Raw genomic sequence first — 18,073 nt, 5'->3', positions numbered from 1 at the left:
TAAGAAATGGTTAGTTTAAGATGTAATTTCAGAAATAAGATTGTTTGAAGCTGTTTCGATTTCCTGTTGAATCTCAAGGTTTATATCTTGTCATATTTTAACAGATGTTCTAAATGTTACGGATTCTATCCTTTTTAATTCTATCTTGAAACTATAAAGTAATTTAGCTTTTTATAGTTCACTGATTCTCAGATTTCAGTCCCTCAATTTACATTCAGGTATTTTGCTCTGATTCTCATTTGTATTATTATTGACTCAATATTTTTATTTAAGTCAACTCCTTTGTTTCCTTAAATGTATTTTTAAAAGGAGCAATTTTACTGTAATTGGAAACCAACATTATTTGAGTAACAGAGGTTCACTCCATAAATACACTAGAAACAATAATAGTAAGAAATAGATTTTAGCTAACTATACCCATATGTTAACATGTGGCTTGCACTCTGTTAATGAAGAAAGCTAGAAAATGCTGATACGATATCAAAGACTAGTATTTTCTTTATATAATCAGAAGATTCAAATTGAGAAAGAAAATACTTTCTGACAGTGTGATATGGTGGTATTCTTATTCTGTATCCATCTAAGAATATTTTCCATAATACCACTTGAGGAACTATTAATGTTAACAAATTTTCTTACCTGCTTTTTAAAAGTGGAGCTGACTCTGGTAACTTCTATTTCTAGGTATGTGTAATTTTGTTCTAGGTTTATAAAGAGGATCTCAACTTGGGCACTTAGACATCTGTGACTTTTTCATTTAACTCCCCTTCTTTTTCTCTTTTCCCTTCTTCCCCTTACCTGCATGTGAATAAATAATCACATATTTAGTGTATGTGCTAAAGGCTGCTTTCATTCTCTGAATTAGAGTACTTTGGAATTGAATCACTCTCTAAAATGTTTTTTGAATAGAAATGTTCAGGAAATTAAGAATGTTTTAACGTGTTTTTTAATTCACATAAGATAAATGTTTTTTGTTTAAATTGCATACTCCTCCCCGCCCTGCCCTGCCCCGAACAGTTTGGTCTTTGCATTTTATTTCATTTTTAAGAGTAGTTTTGGATCGTATATATAATTTGTCATGTAAATGTTAGGAGCATAACTTCCTTTTACAAGTTTGATATTTTTGTGGGTAGAGTGCTTACCTGATACATTTTGTGGGTATGAGTTCTTATCTAATAGAATGTCACGTGTTAAACTGATTTGGTTGGTTGTTTGATTTTTCTGTTTAGTGACAAACTAATAAAAATGTTTAATAATATTAACTAAGTTCACTAATTTGAATGTTAATGTTAGTTTCCTTTTTGCTTACTATTATTGCTACTCCTTTTTATCCCCATGGCCAAAAAATCTGTAGACTACTCATAATCTTTTTTCCTATGTCTTCAGTATTTCTAAATACCTCTTCGAAATATTAAAGTGGGTCTTTAGATGCTATTAATGGTTTGAAATTTTTTTAAATTCACATCTTCTGCATTAAATTTTTGCTTTTTCTGTTTGTTTTAAAACTATCTTTTGCCTCTTCCTAACCAGGCTTTATTTCCCTGCTTCTTTGATGTCTCTTAATTTCATTCCATTTTTGGGGGGTATGTATTTTTTTTTCCTTCTGAAAAATAATTTCCACAGATCTTTACGCTTTATTTGTCTGTGAATTTTAAGAGCCAAGGAATTTTTTTATGCCTCATGACTTTTAGTCCTTGACTTTATCTTACTTGAGTATGACCTGTGAAATGAAGTCATAATTCTAGTAAGTGTTAGCAACCTGAATTACAAGGTTGAAGAAGAGAATTTTTCTTTTAAACTATTTTTTTAAATTTTTATTTATTTATGATAGTCATACAGAGAGAGAGAGAGAGAGGCAGAGACACAGGCAGAGGGAGAAGCAGGCTCCATGCACCAGGAGCCTGATGTGGGATTCGATCCCAGGTCTCCAGGATCGCGCCCTGGGCCAAAGGCAGGCGCCAAACCTCTGCGCCACCCAGGGATCCCTGAAGAAGAGAATTTTATCAAGAATGACCTGTTTAATTTTAATGAGAATCCAGATTTAAAGACCTGTGTTTTTCATTAGGCAGAGGCATTGTTTCTTTAAATGCACCTCTTGACGATTAATGCACGAGCTCTCTCTGTCTCTCTCTTCCTTTTTTTTTTTTTTTTAAACCATTCTGAATGTAAGGTCCTACAATGTCTGGTTGATAATTGGTTTTAAGATAAATTGTTCTCAGCCATAGGACTATTAAGTAATGTATGATAGAGATGTAGGATTTCACCAACTATATAAATCAAATTAGAGGTTATTTGTAATGTGGTCAAATCCTATGTCATAATAATTTTTTCCTACATGTATTAAAGGGAAATTCTCTGATACTATGTTTCCATTTCCTGTTTTTCAGAAAATGCCCCTCAGATTCCAGTGGCTACTCCCCAGGTCTCTAACACAGTGAAACGTACTGGACCTCGATTGTTACTGATTCCAGTGCAGCAAGGTTCTCCTACTCTTAGACCTGTCCCAAACACACAACTTCAGGGGCATCGGATGGTCTTGCAGCCTGTTAGGAGCCCAAGTGGAATGAATCTATTCAGGCATCCTAATGGGCAGATTGTTCAGCTACTCCCTTTGCATCAGCTTCGAGGCTCTAATACCCAGCCCAACTTACAGCCTGTCATGTTTCGGAACCCAGGTATAAAATTGGAGATCTTTCTGATGAATTTTTCTTTTGTCGAATCATTTGGCCATATGGCTTGTTAATACACCAGGATTTCTTAGTCTCTTTGAGTTAACCAGTCCAAAAAGAAAAGCATATGCTTGGAAGTCTTGATATGGAGTGGTAATAATTCAAAAAAATTTTTTTTCTTACCAGGCTCTGTGATGGGAATCCGGTTACCCACTCCTTCCAAACCTTCAGAGACTCCACCATCTTCTGCTTCATCCTCTGCTTTCTCTGTTATGAATCCTGTAATTCAAGCTGTTGGGTCTTCTCCAGCAGTGAATGTTATCACTCAGGCACCATCATTGCTTTCTTCTGGACCTAGTTTTGTGTCTCAGTCTGGTACATTGACCCTGAGGATTTCCCCTCCTGAACCACAAAGCTTTGCAAGTAAAGCAGGCTCTGAAACCAAAATAACCTATAGCTCAGGAGGGCAGCCTGTTGGTACAGCCAGTCTTATTCCTCTCCAGTCTGGTAGTTTTGCTTTGTTGCAGCTCCCTGGACAAAAGCCTGTTCCCAGTTCCATTCTTCAACATGTTGCTTCTCTTCAGATGAAGAGAGAGTCCCAGAGTGCAGACCAGAAAGATGAAACAAGCTTTTTGAAAAGAGAGCAGCAGGACACTAAGAAGACTCTACAGTCAGCAGGAGAAGCTATAGACTCTGAAGCTAATATAATAAAGCAAAACTCAGGAGCTGCTGCCTCAGAAGAAATCCTACATGATTCCTTGGGAGATGGGGGTGATCATTTAGATGAAGAATCCCTTACAGAAGAGGGTCCTATAACTGTTAAACCTTCTCAGCACTCCTGTATCACTGGGTCACACATAGTAGGTGAAGACTATAAAGATGATGAAGAGTATGGGGTTAGAAATGAAAATAATTCCAAAGAAAAGCGGACTCTCCTAGAAGTTAAGACTGTTTCCAAAAAAGCCAGCAATGTGACAGTCCAAAGTGTAAATAGTGTACAGCTTAAAAAGCTTGGTGATGTAAAAGTGGAACAGCAGAAAGGATTAGAAAATCCAGAGAAAAAATCGAATGAATTTCCAATCATCTCTAAGGAAGACAGTAAACTTGAATTATCAGGCAACAAAGTTGTGGAGCAGCAATCTATTCCACAGCCAGAGGGCAAGGAGAAGGGATGTGGTGACTCTCTGGAAAAGGACGATATTAGGGAGAGATGGAGAAAACACCTGAAGGGCCCTCTGACCCAGAAATGTGTTGGAACTTCACAAGAATGCAAGAAAGAGGCAGATGAGCAGTTAATTAAAGAAATAAAGACTTGTCAGGAAAATTCTGATATGTTTCAACAAGAAGGCATCCCTGATCTACTTGGAAAAAGTGGAACTACTGAAAATGTCAGAGTTTTAAAAACTGAATGTGATTCTTGGAGTAGGATTTCTAGTCCTACAGCCTTCTCCATTGTTCCGAGGAGAGCTACAAAAGGGAGCAGAGGGGAAGGACATTTTCAAGGTCACTTACTGCTGTCAGAACAGATACAACCAAAACAAGAGAAGAAGGGTGGGCGAAGCAGTGCTGACTTGACTCTTTTGGATTTGGAAGATGAGGACGAGGAAGATGAGAATGAGAAAACCGATGATTCTATTGATGAGATTGTGGATGTTGTTTCTGACTACCAGAGTGAGGAGGTTGATGATGTAGAAAAGGTGGTGAGCCCATTTTTGTTGTGACTGAAACCTCAAGAATTTAAATGATTTATTAGAGACCTTAGCTTTTCCAGAAGATCACTAAGACCTGAATTGGATGCCTAGGTTTAGATCATTATTAAATGACTGTAGTTTTTTAGGCTGTGTCAGTCAGGTAACATTTACTGAGCTTATATTGTTCTTTGACAGTTGCCTGCTATTATGGGAAGGCTGGCTTATGCTTTTGGGGGATAGATGCTTGATAGTCCCTTTCAAGTTAGGTTTAAAAAAAGAATCCTGAAAGTCCTATTCCCATTGCTCTCATTTAGTTGTTTTTTGTTTCGACATTTTCTGTGTGAAGTGATTATAGCCTATTTGGTAGATGTATAAAAAAATAGGGATTGGGTGACCTTAGAACTAGAAGAGGACATAACTACCTACATTTAGAAAGATGTTTCTCTTTTTGGAGAAAAATGGAAAATACCATTTAATATTTTAAAATCACCCTGCCTTAAGTTGCTTTTTAATTACCTTCTAAAATTAAATAGTTTCTAGAGTTTATATTCAGAATTTTTGGTCATCTTCCTTTGTGATATGACCTTTCTAAGTTTTACAGATTTTTTTTCCTGAAGCCATTTTTGCAGTCTTCCTGTTTAAGGTTATAACCTTATTTAAGTGAGAAACAGATATGATACTGGGCAGGAGTTGGACAAACTTTTTCTGTAAAGAGCTAGATTGTTAACATTTTAGACTTTGCAGGCTGAATGGCTTGCTGTTGGAACTGCTCAGTTGCTGTTATAGTGTGAAAGCAGCCATAAACAATAGTAAGTGAAAGAGTGTGGCTGTGTTCCAATAACACTTTTATTTACAAAAACAGGTGGCAGACTGGTTAGCAAACTCCTGACAATGGGGTTTAATGTAAAACTGTAGCCAGCTGCTTGTAGGGTGCCCTCAAATCTAAATGGTGTCCCTCTCATTAGATGGAGATAACATGGCCCTCTGTGGCGATTGCATGGAGTTGGTTGTTACAGAATCTCACTTCATGAGATTCAGCCTCTATGTTATCTGGTCCTTCTCTGTTAATGCCTAACTGCCTTAATGCAGATAAAAGACAACAAAATGATTAGTATTTTAAAGCTCTAAAATGTTTAAATATTCTTATGTTCCTGTGTTGGTTATAGAAATACCTCATTGTCTCACTTGTAAAATGAGGATCTAGCTCTACTATTAGATAATTCTATATACTTTGCCTTATATTCTATCTATGGCCTCATCCTTTTTTGAGGACAGGTACCTGTGAGTAGCTAATGAATCTGAATTCATTGAGTTTAAGAGTTAGATTGCAGATATTGTGCTTTTTGCAGAATCTCCCATTTTAAGTCAGCCTGGGTAAGCATCACACCAAAGACAGTCCAACTTTAAAACCAGTGAAAACTATTGCTGTCAGTAGAACTGACTTAACAGAAGCTTCAAAGTGACATTGCTTGGATTTCCTAATAGGGAATCTGATGTAAAGGTACAGTGGCCTTTTTAAAAAAAGTATGGACAAATTTATTAAATGATATCTAAAATCTAAATTTTACATTGTATTTCTGTACCTGTCTGACACGTATGATATTTTTGTGCATGTGTTTATTAGCATTATACTGGAATAGTGTAAGGAAAGTAGTGAGTAGCCTCTTTAATTTAAATCCTCCATTGTGAAGTTTATTGGATATTATTTATAAAGCCTGCAATTAAAGCCATGCAGTAGGGAGACATTCTTCAATTTAAATACCATAAAACATCTGTCTACATTATAATTCAGACTTTTTAGATTCTGTCAGGACTCTGTCGATTTAGCTTCCTAGAGTTAATATATATTGTTCACATTGTTTAAATTTAATATACATCGTTTAAATTGTGTTTAAATTGGGGAACATAAGTGATGGCTTGCATTTAGTATCTGTCAGCCTTATGGAACGTATTATTTCATGGGGGTAAGTAATTTTTCCATCAAGTTTAAACGGAATTCATTAAGGTGATTGGGATGCTTCATTTTAAGTTGTGCCTCTTAGGTATAGTACTATTATAGACAGATAACATTTCCCTAGTTTCTGGCACAGTTAAACACTACTTTTAAAGGAGGACTTTAAATATATATATATATATACACACACACACATATTCTATAATCTGTATATTCTACTGTTTATGTAAAATAATATAGTGAGTTTCCATGATAGGTGCTCAATAAATGCTCACTGATTGCCTTTTTTATTTTTAAAAGATTTTACTTACTTGAGAAAGAATGAATGGGGGAGGGGCAGAGGGAGAGGGACAAACAGACTCCGCGCTGAGCCTGGAACATGACACGGGGCTTGAGATCACAACCTAAGCCCAGATCAAGGGTCATTTGCTCAGAGTCCGGCGCCACCTAGGCATCCCAAGTTTTTTTTTTTTTTTTTTTAATGTAATAAGGATGTACAGTAAGTTTAGGCTTTTTAATACCTGAAATTCTTCAGAAGCTCCCCATGTGGGATTATTAACACTTAGAAGACTGACTCTGAGCTATATTTCTGTTCTCATATCTGCTTTGAGTGTGTTTTTATGGGTGTGTGATACGGGGTTAGCCATGAAGCACTTTTATTTCTTTTTTTCTTTTTTTTTTTTTTTTAAATTTTTTATTTATTTATGATAGTCACAGAGAGAAAGAGAGGCAGAGACACAGGCAGAGGGAGAAGCAGGCTCCATGCACCGGGAGCCCGACGTGGGATTCGATCCCGGGTCTCCAGGATCGCGCCCTGGGCTAAAGGCAGGCGCCAAACTGCTGCGCCACCCAGGGATCCCCAGGAAGCACTTTTAAAATAGAACCTGAATTTTTCTTCTTTTCCCCTTCCCTTTCACCAGATTTTACTTTACTGCTATTTAATCTTAAGATTTATGAAACTTTAATATAATTGTACCTGAATTTTGTCCACTAGACATCAATACAGCCCTCTTGAGACTCTACTCAATCTAGTGATGTCTGTTCAGTATATATGTATGATTCATAATGTAGTACTTCGTTCCCTCTAAGCATATGTTTTCATAATTTAATTTCTTCTTATAATGAACAAGTTTAGGATCATCAATATTCATGGTATAAAATTGATGTTTGGTCCTGGTTGGTTTTACAAAGGGAGCATTGAAAAGTTTAGGTGTATTTGCTTCCCTGACTTGATTTACTGTTGGAATGCTTTATTTCAGAATAACTGTGTAGAATACATTGAGGATGATGAGGAACAGGTGGACATTGAGACTGTGGAAGACCTCTCTGAGGAAATTAATGTTGCCCACATGAAGACCACAGCTGCCCAGACACAGACTTTCAAACAGCCGTAAGTCATTCTTTGGATTTTGGTTTTTGTTATTGTTGTTTTCTGACCATAAACAAAATTAAATATTCTGCTTAGGAGCTTTGGGTAACTGATCTGCTTTCTTTATTCCTCTAGCTTTTTTCTGATTAGTAGATGAGGAGGGAGCTGGAATTCAGAGGTAATTCACTTGCCTTGGTTATTACAAGAAGACCGTGTGTGAGTGTGAATAATCTGTGCTTTAGGAGGAGCCTGGCACATGGGTATTAAAATGCTAGTTTTGTTTGTAGCTATTTAACCTCGGGCAAGTGTTTAATCTGTATGAGTCTTAGATTCTTTTCTTGTGAAATGAGGAAAATGCCCTCAATTTGAAGTGTTTTATAAGATAATGTGTGCAACTAGGATAAGTGACATAAGTGGATTACTCAACACAAGTTAGTTCCTTTATCTTTTAAGAATAGGCATTAAATTCTGAATTTGGAGGATGCCTGGGTAGCTCAGCAGTTGGGCGTCTGCCTTTGGCTCAGGGCATGATCCCCATTTGGGGATCGAGTCCCACATCAGGCTCCTTGTGGGGAGCCTACTTCTCCCTCTGGCTGTGTCTCTGCCTCTCTCATGAATAGTCTTTAAAAAAAATTCTGAATTTGGTTATTTTACTGATTGAACAGGTGAGATAGGAAAATTTTTATGTGTTTAGTTGATGAGATGAAAATAGAGTGTGATGACTTAGGAAAGTTTATTCCATTAATAAGTATTAATGGAATTAATAAGCCTTGTATTGATTAGGGATTGGGGTAGAGAAAAAGATGGAAAAAGAAGATAGGAGTCCTTATTTTGTGCCAGACATGCTTTTCCTGTTATCTTGTTAACCACCATGTAAAACAGCAATGAGAAAGAGTAATGGAGTAATTCTTCATCCATGATGATGCTGAGAAAGTCAAGGGATGGGGAAATAGGTCTAATTTTCTTCATTCCACAGCTGTTTGGAGGCTACTTCAGTTGCTTATTTGTTAAGGTTGAAAGGGTTTAAATCTTCTAACAATTTAATTAATTAGACTTAAGGTTAGCACTATTGCCGGATATGTTGATTATACTAAAGTTGATTTTCTGAGCAATAGCAATAAACAAAAAAATGTAATCTAAAAATATCATTTACAATAGTAACAAAAATATGTAAAACTTATAAAATGTTACTGAATGACATTGAAGATGAATTCAGTAAATGGAAAGATACCATTTCAGTGGACTGAGAGAATACAGGGCCAAGAATAAGCAACACACAAACAGCATGCATTGTAAAGGAACAGATTGTTAAACATTTAAAAATTTCTCTCATTACACCATGAAAACTGTGAAAAGGCAAAACTTAGACTATAAGGAAAATATTTGCAGTACATGTTTGACAAAGGATTAGTATTAGTAGCAAGGATGTAAAATAATTGTTTAGTAAGAAAATGATGGAGTAGGTAACAATGTAATGGATGTCACAGGCAGTTCACAGAAGAGGAAACCTGGATGGCCAGTAAACACATATAAATTTATTTAATCTCACAAGTAATTAGGGGTATACAGATTAAACCACAGTGATTTAATTCACATCCATAAGATTGGCAAAAATTGTGATTTGTGATCGTGCTGTTGTGTCTCATTGTGGAGCAATGAAACATATTGCAGGTACACGTGTAAACTGTTAAAACCAGTTGGGAGAGTAGTGTGATATGACTGAAGTTGACTTCCACACCTTTCTTCCACCTAGCAATTACACTCCTAGATATATGTATCTGGAAAAGTTCACACATATGTACAAGGGGCCATGTATGGGACTATGCATTGTAGCATCGTTTGCCATTGAGAAGATTTGGAAACAACCTTAAACAACTTTTAGAATTCTGAAAAGTAAATTTTGGAAATTTCACACCTTGGAACACTGTATAGCAGTTAAAATGATTGAATTAGAACTGTGTGTATCACTGTCTCTGATATAATGTTGAGTGAAATCAGATAAAGATATACTATAATATATAATGTTTAAAATGCTACATAATATTTTCTGTTTAGGGATACATATATTCCTAGTAAAACTACAAAGATATGCATGGTAAAAACTCATTTTTACCATGGTGGCTCAGTTGGTTAAATGTCTGACTCTTGATTTTGGCTCAGGTCATGATCTCAGGGTTATAATATAGAGCCCCATGTTGGGTTCTCTGCTCAGCAAGGAGTCTGCTTGAGATTGTCTCTCTCCCTCTGCCCTTCCACCCATACTCTTCCATTTTCTCTCTCCCTTCTCTCCCCTCCTCCCTCAAAATAAATAATCTTTTTTTTTTTTTAAACACCCTTATTTTGAGAATCTTCACCTATGAGAAGAAAGGAAGAAAATATGATGGGGTGGGCTGCACATAGATCTGGTTTTTTTGATGAGTGGATAAAGATGATGTGATGTGTATACATGTGTGTGTGTGCGTGTGTGTGTAACATACCATAAAAATAACACAAATCAAAAACGTGTAACATATATATAAGCCAGATATATATATCACAATGGAATATTCCTCAGCCACCAAAAACAATGAAATCTTGCCATTTGCAACCACACGGATGGAGCTAGAGTGTATTGTGCTGATAAGCAAAATAAGTCAGAAAGACAAATACCATATGATTTCACTCATGTGGAATTTAAGAAACAAAACATGAACATATGGGAGGAGAGAAAAAAGGAAAGAAGGTGAAACCCTAAGAGATTCTTAGAGAACCTATGGGGGTGGGGTGATGGAGGAATGTGTGTGGCGAATGGGCTAGATGGGTGATAGGTATTAAGGAGGGCACTTGATATGATGAGCACTGACTGTTGTATGTAACTGATGAATCACTGAATTCTACTCCTGAAACCAATATTGCACTGTATGTTAATTAAATAGAATTTAAATAAAAATTTGAAATGGAAAAAAAGGATCTACTATATATTTGAAATGTTTATTTCTCAAACTAAGTGCTAGGCACCCAGATGTTCATTATACATTTTTATTTATACAATTTTGTATATATAAAATATTTCATGATTAAAAAATAATTTCTGGTTTTAGGGACTATTTGTATACTTAGAGAAAAAAGCATACTGTTGAAATAAATCTTATTGCCACATATCAGACTTTGGCAAAAGGAAGCTGTTTATACTGTAAACAATTTGGGATGGTTTTGTTTAGTGTAGCTGTGAAATAGGTCTTGGGTTACTGAATTTCAGTAAGACATTGGAAAATATTGTCTTTACCTAGGTGCCGTACCCACATGTCTACAGATGAAAAAGCTGCTGAAAGAAGTCGAAAGGTATTTACGATATATTTAATGACAATTACTCACTTAACAAAATTGATAATATTTGTCATTAGGATTTAAAATAACATTTACTGTCTTAACTCTTTTTCTTTTTTACCAATGAGTTAAAATAACCTTTTTTCTTAATGAAATTTTACTATTAAAATGCTTTTCCCCTCTTCTCTACTTTTAAATAGAATATTTTTAGAAGAATTAAAATGGGCATGGAGAAAAAAAATAAAATGGGCATGGAGTTAAAAAACAAAACAAAAAAAACGGCCATGGAGTTGATGAAAATTGATAATGCTTATTTGAAAACTAATCCTATACTCTTAATTGTGTGATGTGAAAAAAGGCTGGCGTTTTTTCTTGTCTAGGCTCATGATTTTCAGTGACCTAAAAAATTAATTATTATTCCCTGAATGATGGCTAGCAATTCACATAGCTAGTATATTATGAACCCTCTTTGATTTTCGTGATGTATTTCAGTATATGACCATGGTGCCATAATAAAGCAAAGTTTTTTTCCTTTATTCTTAGGCTAAGAATGGTTGAGAGTTTGGTTGTTTAAACCATTTTCTACTTGTTACTCCGTCTTTTTAATTTAAGTAATAAAACAGTGATGGAGATGGGGTTGAGGTAGAGAGTGGTATTCAAGTCTTTTCAGATAACACTGGGGTGATTGGTTTGGGTTTGGTCTGGTTTTTGGGTGGTATATATTTACATGACTGTAATCATTTTGCATATATCACTATTTTTTTCATTCATTCTAAAACATTTTTCAGATGTAAGAATTTTCGTAATACCCTATATACATAAGCCCCACTGTATTGTACCCTCATTATTATATACAAATCATTTGTAGTATCTTATTATATTTAAACTTGATAGTTTCTCTATTGTATCTTTTATTTTCCCATACTATACCGATGCACGAGGAGTTTGACTTTAGAAAGACAATGATGTTATATACAAGTTTTCGGGTACTATCAGGGTTATGATAAAGGCCAATAGTGTCAAAAAAATTAGAAACATCAGAGGGGGAAAACAAAACCAAGAAACTATATAGGAGACAGAATGTAATTATGACTCACTTCATATGAGTAGTATTCACATTGATATAAGGTAGCCACTGTTAATTTTTTTTCAAGCTTTCATAATCTGAATAAAATATGGAAGACTTATCTTGAAAAATGTGTAAATAGAAATGACAAATTGGGAGGTGAAAGAGGAAAGAAGAAATGAAGGATACAAGTGCTGATATCCTTATTTTACAAAGAGATACAGTGTTGATGAAATGAAAAATTGAGATAGAATTATTTTCAAGTTGCAAAGGGATCAATAAAGAATTAAAATTAATGATGTATCTATATTAGGAAGATTGAATTGTGAGATGTTAGAGTGGTGTGAGCTAAATCTTCTGCATAGCAGAAAGTAGATAGCATTGAAAATAGAAAAGATTAATAAGCTTATATTACTGTTTTTTTTACCTAGACTATAGATTTAAGGACCAGAAGAAGCCTCTAAAAGAATCAAAGTGATTGTTTTTAAGTGTCTAGGTACAAATGTAGGGCATAGTTGGTTTTCATTATAAATTTTTCAAATGTTCATATTTAAAACCCTATGTGCATCTATTTTTTTTTTTTAGTAGATAATTACTAAAAATGAAAGTAAATAAGAGAAAGCCTATGGCATAATAATGGCCAAGAAAGACTTTCCTGAAAAAACACAAAGTTTGACTTTCAGATGTTAAGTTTTGGAGGATAGAGTGGGAGGGATAAGTTCAGGCAACAGTCTGTAATGGCAGGGTGATGTGAGATTGCTTGCATAGGGTGTTTTGGAAACTTCTAGCACTTTGGAATGGTTGGAGAGAATGATGATTTAGGAAGAAAGGCATTTGATCAATTACCAAATTGTGAAGGGTCTTAAGGCATTTAAGAAAATTTTAAACCTCTTTTCCATCAGTTAAGATTTTGAAATTTTTCATGTGATTTGTGTCATGGAAACAAGTTTTAATAATAAATTATATGGATAAGCTTTTTTTAGATTTCCCTCTCCTTGAATTCTTCCTCATTTGAGAACCACTGAAATTTGAGCTGGGAAGTGATTTACACTGTTGAAGTTACTAGATTTGGAGGAAGGATAGACAGATAGTTGACCATTTTCAAGAGGTTGTTAAGAATGGTCCAGATGTTTCACTGGACACTAAGGTTCCTTTAAAAAAAAAAAAAAAAAAGAATAGTCCAGATCGAAGACAGTAGGTATCTGGTATGGAACAGTGTCTTTTGGAATGGAGGAAGAGCACAGGTACAAATGAAAGATAATTAGGTGGCAATCTTTTGTTTGGATAGGCTCCACCAGTTCCTCTAAAACTGAAGCCTGATTACTGGAGTGAAAAACTACAGAAAGAAGCAGAAGCTTTTGCTTATTATCGCCGGACACACACTGCCAATGAGCGTCGCCGGCGTGGTGAAATGAGGGATCTCTTTGAGAAATTGAAGATTACATTGGGATTACTTCATTCTTCCAAGGTTTCCAAAAGTCTCATTCTCACTAGGGTAAGTGTTCTCTATAAATGACCCACAAATGAGAATTTGACTAAGAGAATCTTCTAAAGATAATCTGAAGAATCTTCACCCTAAGAGAGAGATTGAAGTAGCACTTGTATTTTAACATATGAATGTGGACGAGTGAACACCCAACAAATCTCTTAAGGGGGAAAGCCCTCATGATAAGTCAACGTAGTATGTCAAGTTCTTAGCCAGTCTACCTATCTTCACCATTAAGTCAGAAACACTCGTTAGCTCTGTTTACCACAATCGCTTTACATTGGTGTTCTCGATAGCACTTAGGATAGTTTACCACAGTGAAAGCATAACATAAGTGATATTTTAACATAGTTTTAACAGTTGCCAGTTATTTTATATATATATTTTTAGATTTGCTTATTTGTTTTAGAGAGACAATGCAAGAGCAAATGGTGGGGAGGGGCAGAAGGAGCGAGTCTTAAGTAGACTCCATGCTGAACGCGGAGTCCCACATGGGACTTGATCTCATGACCCAGAGATCATGACCTGAGCTGAAACCAAGAGTTGGATGCTTAACCTACTGCTCCACCCAGGCACCTGTAGAATAGTTTACCACAGGGAAAAGCACAAAATAAGTGATAGTTTAACATAGTTTTTAACAGTTGCCAGTCATTTCAAAAGAAGATCTGAAGTATCTAAGGTAGTTTCATTTATATTACTGTTAAGTAGAAGTTGGAGGAGTACAAGGCAAGCATTCATATCCATCTAGAACAGTTATTTCAGCCAGATTTTACTTAATCTAGGAGGTGATTTTATTTTATTTTATTTTTTTTAATTTTTAAATTTTTATTTATTTATGATAGTCACAGAGAGAGAGAGAGAGAGAGGCAGAGACACAGGCAGAGGGAGAAGCAGGCTCCATGCACTGGGAGCCCGATGTGGGATTCGATCCCGGTTCTCCAGGATCGCGCCCTGGGCCAAAGGCAGGCACCAAACCGCTGCGCCACCCAGGGATCCCCTAGGAGGTGATTTTAAAGTTGATTATTAAAATCTAAGCAGTGTGAAATGTTTTATATCTCCTTGTAGTAGAAACACTTGTGAAACACTCAGTGATGCTCTTTGGAAATAATCATGATTCTTAGAAGTATAAGTCGGAAAACCTCCTATAGTTTAACAATAAGCATTAAGAATTGTTTTATTTACTTATTAAAGATTTTATTTGTTTATTTGAGACAGAGTGCTCAAGTGGGGGTGGGGAATGAGGGGCAGATGGAGGAGGAGAAGCAGACTCCCAGTTGAGCAGGGAGCCTGACTTGGGATGATCCCAGGACCTTGAGACCATGACCTGAGCCAAAGAGAGATGCTCAACTGACTGAACCAGCCAGGCACCGCTAAGAGTGGTTTTAAATGGGAGTAGAAAGTTTTCTACAGTATTAGATTAAATTTTTTTCATTGAAGAAGTTGTGTAGGCCTTACCTGTTCTTAGAAAGAGCAAATTGATTCACATGATAATTTTTTGTTTCTAGGCATTCAGCGAAATTCAGGGACTAACAGATCAGGCAGACAAGTTGATAGGACAGAAAAATCTTCTGACTCGAAAACGGAATATTTTGATACGGAAAGTATCATCTCTTTCAGGTGAGATTTGTGAATGATCTCTGGTAATGAGTGTAACATCTTTAGTTGAAGGGAAATCCTCCGTAGATTTTTCAGATACTTCTTAGTTTACGGCTTGGTTCCTAGAGTTAACAGAATTACATTTTAATTTGGTGGGACATTTCATGTGGATTATAATCACTCTTGCCTTCCATAGTTTTGGGGAATATAGTTAAATCAACTGGATTTCAGTTGACTCTATTTCTCATTATGATGTGGGGTCATATAAAGAGTGGCAATTTATTCCCTGTCAACTTATAGGTAAGACAGAAGAAGTGGTCCTGAAGAAGCTAGAGTATATTTATGCAAAACAACAAGCACTAGAGGCACAAAAAAGAAAAAAGAAGATGGGATCAGATGAGTTTGAAGTGTCTCCCAGAACTAGCAAACAGCAGGAAGGATCTTCTGCATCATCTGTAGATCTTGGACAAATGTTTATAAATAACAGGAAGGGGAAACCTTTGATTCTTTCCAGAAAAAGAGACCAGGCCACAGGTAGGAGGGACATTTTTTGCTTTCCTTAACGTATAGGTGAATATCAGTTTGGTTCAGTGGACGGAGTCTTCTCTTGGCCACAATTCTAGATTTAGTTAAATGAACTAAAGATAGGTTGTATAAAAAGAACCTCATTGTACATTAACATTATACATTAACTACATTATACATTAGATTTTAGTTACCAGTTATGGTAGCCTGTAAGGCCTACTTCTGATAGTAGTCATGCTATTTTATTTCAGTGAGTTATTTTTCTAAGCTGCCATCTTTCATACTTTACCCCTGAACTCGATTTCCTTGCAGTTCTCCTCATGAGTTGAGGAAGTTTGGGTCTTTATTTGTCTTGTTGAGATAATAATTTGGAATTAAATTTTTTTTTAATTTTGTTGAGTCAGGCTCCATGTTCATCAGATTGTCAATCAACGAATTGCTGTTCAGGAACAAAGTAAATTGGTTTTAAGTTGTTCTCTTCTATATTGATTTTTGGAAGTGAGGCTATGTAACTTGTTTTACCCTTATGGAATAGTATATCTTTTTTACTTTTTGGGTTGCCCAGGTTGAACCAGGAAATCTAAGAAAGTACTGAGGGATACTAAAATATGAGTTAGTTTTAAACTTGCTAAGAAAGAATTTTAATGATCATTTAGTTTAGTTCAGCTCATTTCATAGATGGAAAAACAAAGTTTGAGGGCTAGAAACTTGAAGTACTTTGTTTAGAGCTATATAAGAAAGCAAGCAAAAAAAAGAAAAAAAAGGAAAGCGTAGGGATAGAATTGTGTTGTGTGTGCCTTCATCCTGATTCACTGTCAAGACCTTTGGAACCATTCCGTGGAAAAAATGGTTCCATGTTGGGTTTTCCTGAACATAAGTTCTATGCCTTAGGAGAATCAGTGGACAATGTAACCCATTATGTAGTGAAAAGTGCTTCAAAAAGTAAATTCCTAGTTGAAGTACCCCAACTACATTTGAAATTTACTTCTTGCCTTTTAAGTCAGAGTGTGGTTTTAGAGATATCTCCTAGACTCTTAGGCTATATCAGTGTAATTGAAGATCTTTTATTTTTAACTAATTTCTGATTCTCCTTACAGAAAATACCTCACCTTCTAACACTCCACACACCTCTGCCAACATCGTGATGACTCCGCAAGGGCAGTTGCTCACCTTAAAAGGTCCTTTATTCTCAGGACCAGTGGTAACTGTTTCTCCTCTCTTAGAATCAGATCTGAAGCCTCAAGTTGCCACCAGTGCTATGGCTCAATCAGGTATGTTGTAAGTGTTGTCCTCTATGGGTAATGAAAAATTGTTACCCCTGGTAAAAACAAAAAACAGACAAAAAAGAATTATCCCTGGTATATCACAACAGAGAAAGCCTTTGAATGTGTGCCATAATGATAAAGATCTGTTATATTTGCATTTTCTTTTTCAAACATGTGTGGCTCTGTTGATTTTTTTTTTTTTTAACCTGGGATTGGGAACTATTTTGTGATTTTTAGTTATTTCTAAGTAGGAAAAACATCGAAAAGATACGAAAGTAAAAGGAAGATGAGAAGTGATTGTTTTAGTTTTTGATGTTGGTATTTACCAGTTTTGTGCTATATTCGGAGATGGTGGACTCCTATTTTGCCAGCCTGATTCAGTTTGAGCACTACTCTCTTTTGGGGATAAGGAGTAGAATTGAAAAGGAAGTCTCAGTTGGTGATTTAGGTTCTAGGCACCTAAATTTCTATTAAAGTTAAAAGTATGGGCAGCCCGGGTGGCTCAGTGGTTTAGCGCCGCCTTCAGCCCAGGGTATGATCCTGGAGATCCAGGATCGAGTCCCGCATCGGGCTTCCTGCATGGAGCCTGCTTCTCCCTCTGCCTGCTTCTCCCTCTTCCTATGTCTCTGTCTCTCTGTTTCTCAAATAAATTAAAAAAAAAAAAAAAAAGGTAAAAGGGCCATCTTTACCACTACTACTACTACTAAACTCATTCTGGTGGGGTCATCCTTTCTTTTACAGTGCTGCCTCTAGGGCTTCATTTTACCCTCAGAGTAGCAGTTAATTTGGTGAACAGAATCAAGATGTAGGTTTGCCTCTGGATAAAGAGTTCACTGGGGAGCATTTCTGTAAAATAATTAAATAGAACAAAGAATAGTAGAGTCCTTTTGTTAGATTTTACTTATTACTTTTTTACTTAGTTAGGCTAGGTTCATAAATTTTTTTTTAAGATTTTATTTCTTCATGAGAGAGAGACAGAGAGAGGCAGAGGGAGAAGCAGGTTGCATGCAGGGAGCCTGATGCAGGACTCCATCTAGGAACTTCAGGATCACACCCTGAGCTGAAGGCAGATGCTCAACCGCTGAGCCACCTAGGCGTCCCAGGCTAGGTCCATAATTTGAAGAGCTAATACTTCTTTCATCTTCT

The 18,073-nt window shown here is 35.9% G+C and overlaps 1 protein-coding gene across 10 annotated transcripts in view; it reads left to right on the top strand.

Annotated features, from left to right (window-relative positions):
• MGA (MAX dimerization protein MGA) overlaps nt 1-18,073 on the top strand; it is a 183,196-nt gene that overhangs the window by 159,493 nt on the left and 5,630 nt on the right. For 8 of the 10 annotated variants that reach the window (XM_041743172.1, XM_041743171.1, XM_041743173.1 and 5 more), the window contains exons 16-23: nt 2,388-2,675; nt 2,856-4,369; nt 7,574-7,704; nt 10,953-11,004; nt 13,344-13,550; nt 15,047-15,158; nt 15,438-15,671; nt 16,760-16,933. In XM_041743172.1, coding sequence (XP_041599106.1) covers nt 2,388-2,675; nt 2,856-4,369; nt 7,574-7,704; nt 10,953-11,004; nt 13,344-13,550; nt 15,047-15,158; nt 15,438-15,671; nt 16,760-16,933 — 2,712 coding nt within the window. The remainder of the gene's footprint in view (nt 1-2,387; nt 2,676-2,855; nt 4,370-7,573; nt 7,705-10,952; nt 11,005-13,343; nt 13,551-15,046; nt 15,159-15,437; nt 15,672-16,759; nt 16,934-18,073) is intronic. The other 2 variants (XM_041743176.1, XM_041743178.1) reach the window with 1 other exon arrangement.

Source organism: Vulpes lagopus, chromosome 2 (assembly GCF_018345385.1).
Source record: "Vulpes lagopus strain Blue_001 chromosome 2, ASM1834538v1, whole genome shotgun sequence".
NCBI classification, from domain to species: Eukaryota; Metazoa; Chordata; class Mammalia; order Carnivora; family Canidae; genus Vulpes; species Vulpes lagopus.
The sequence above is the reverse complement of the archived record's forward strand: the minus strand, read 5'-3'. Positions and strand labels throughout refer to the sequence as shown.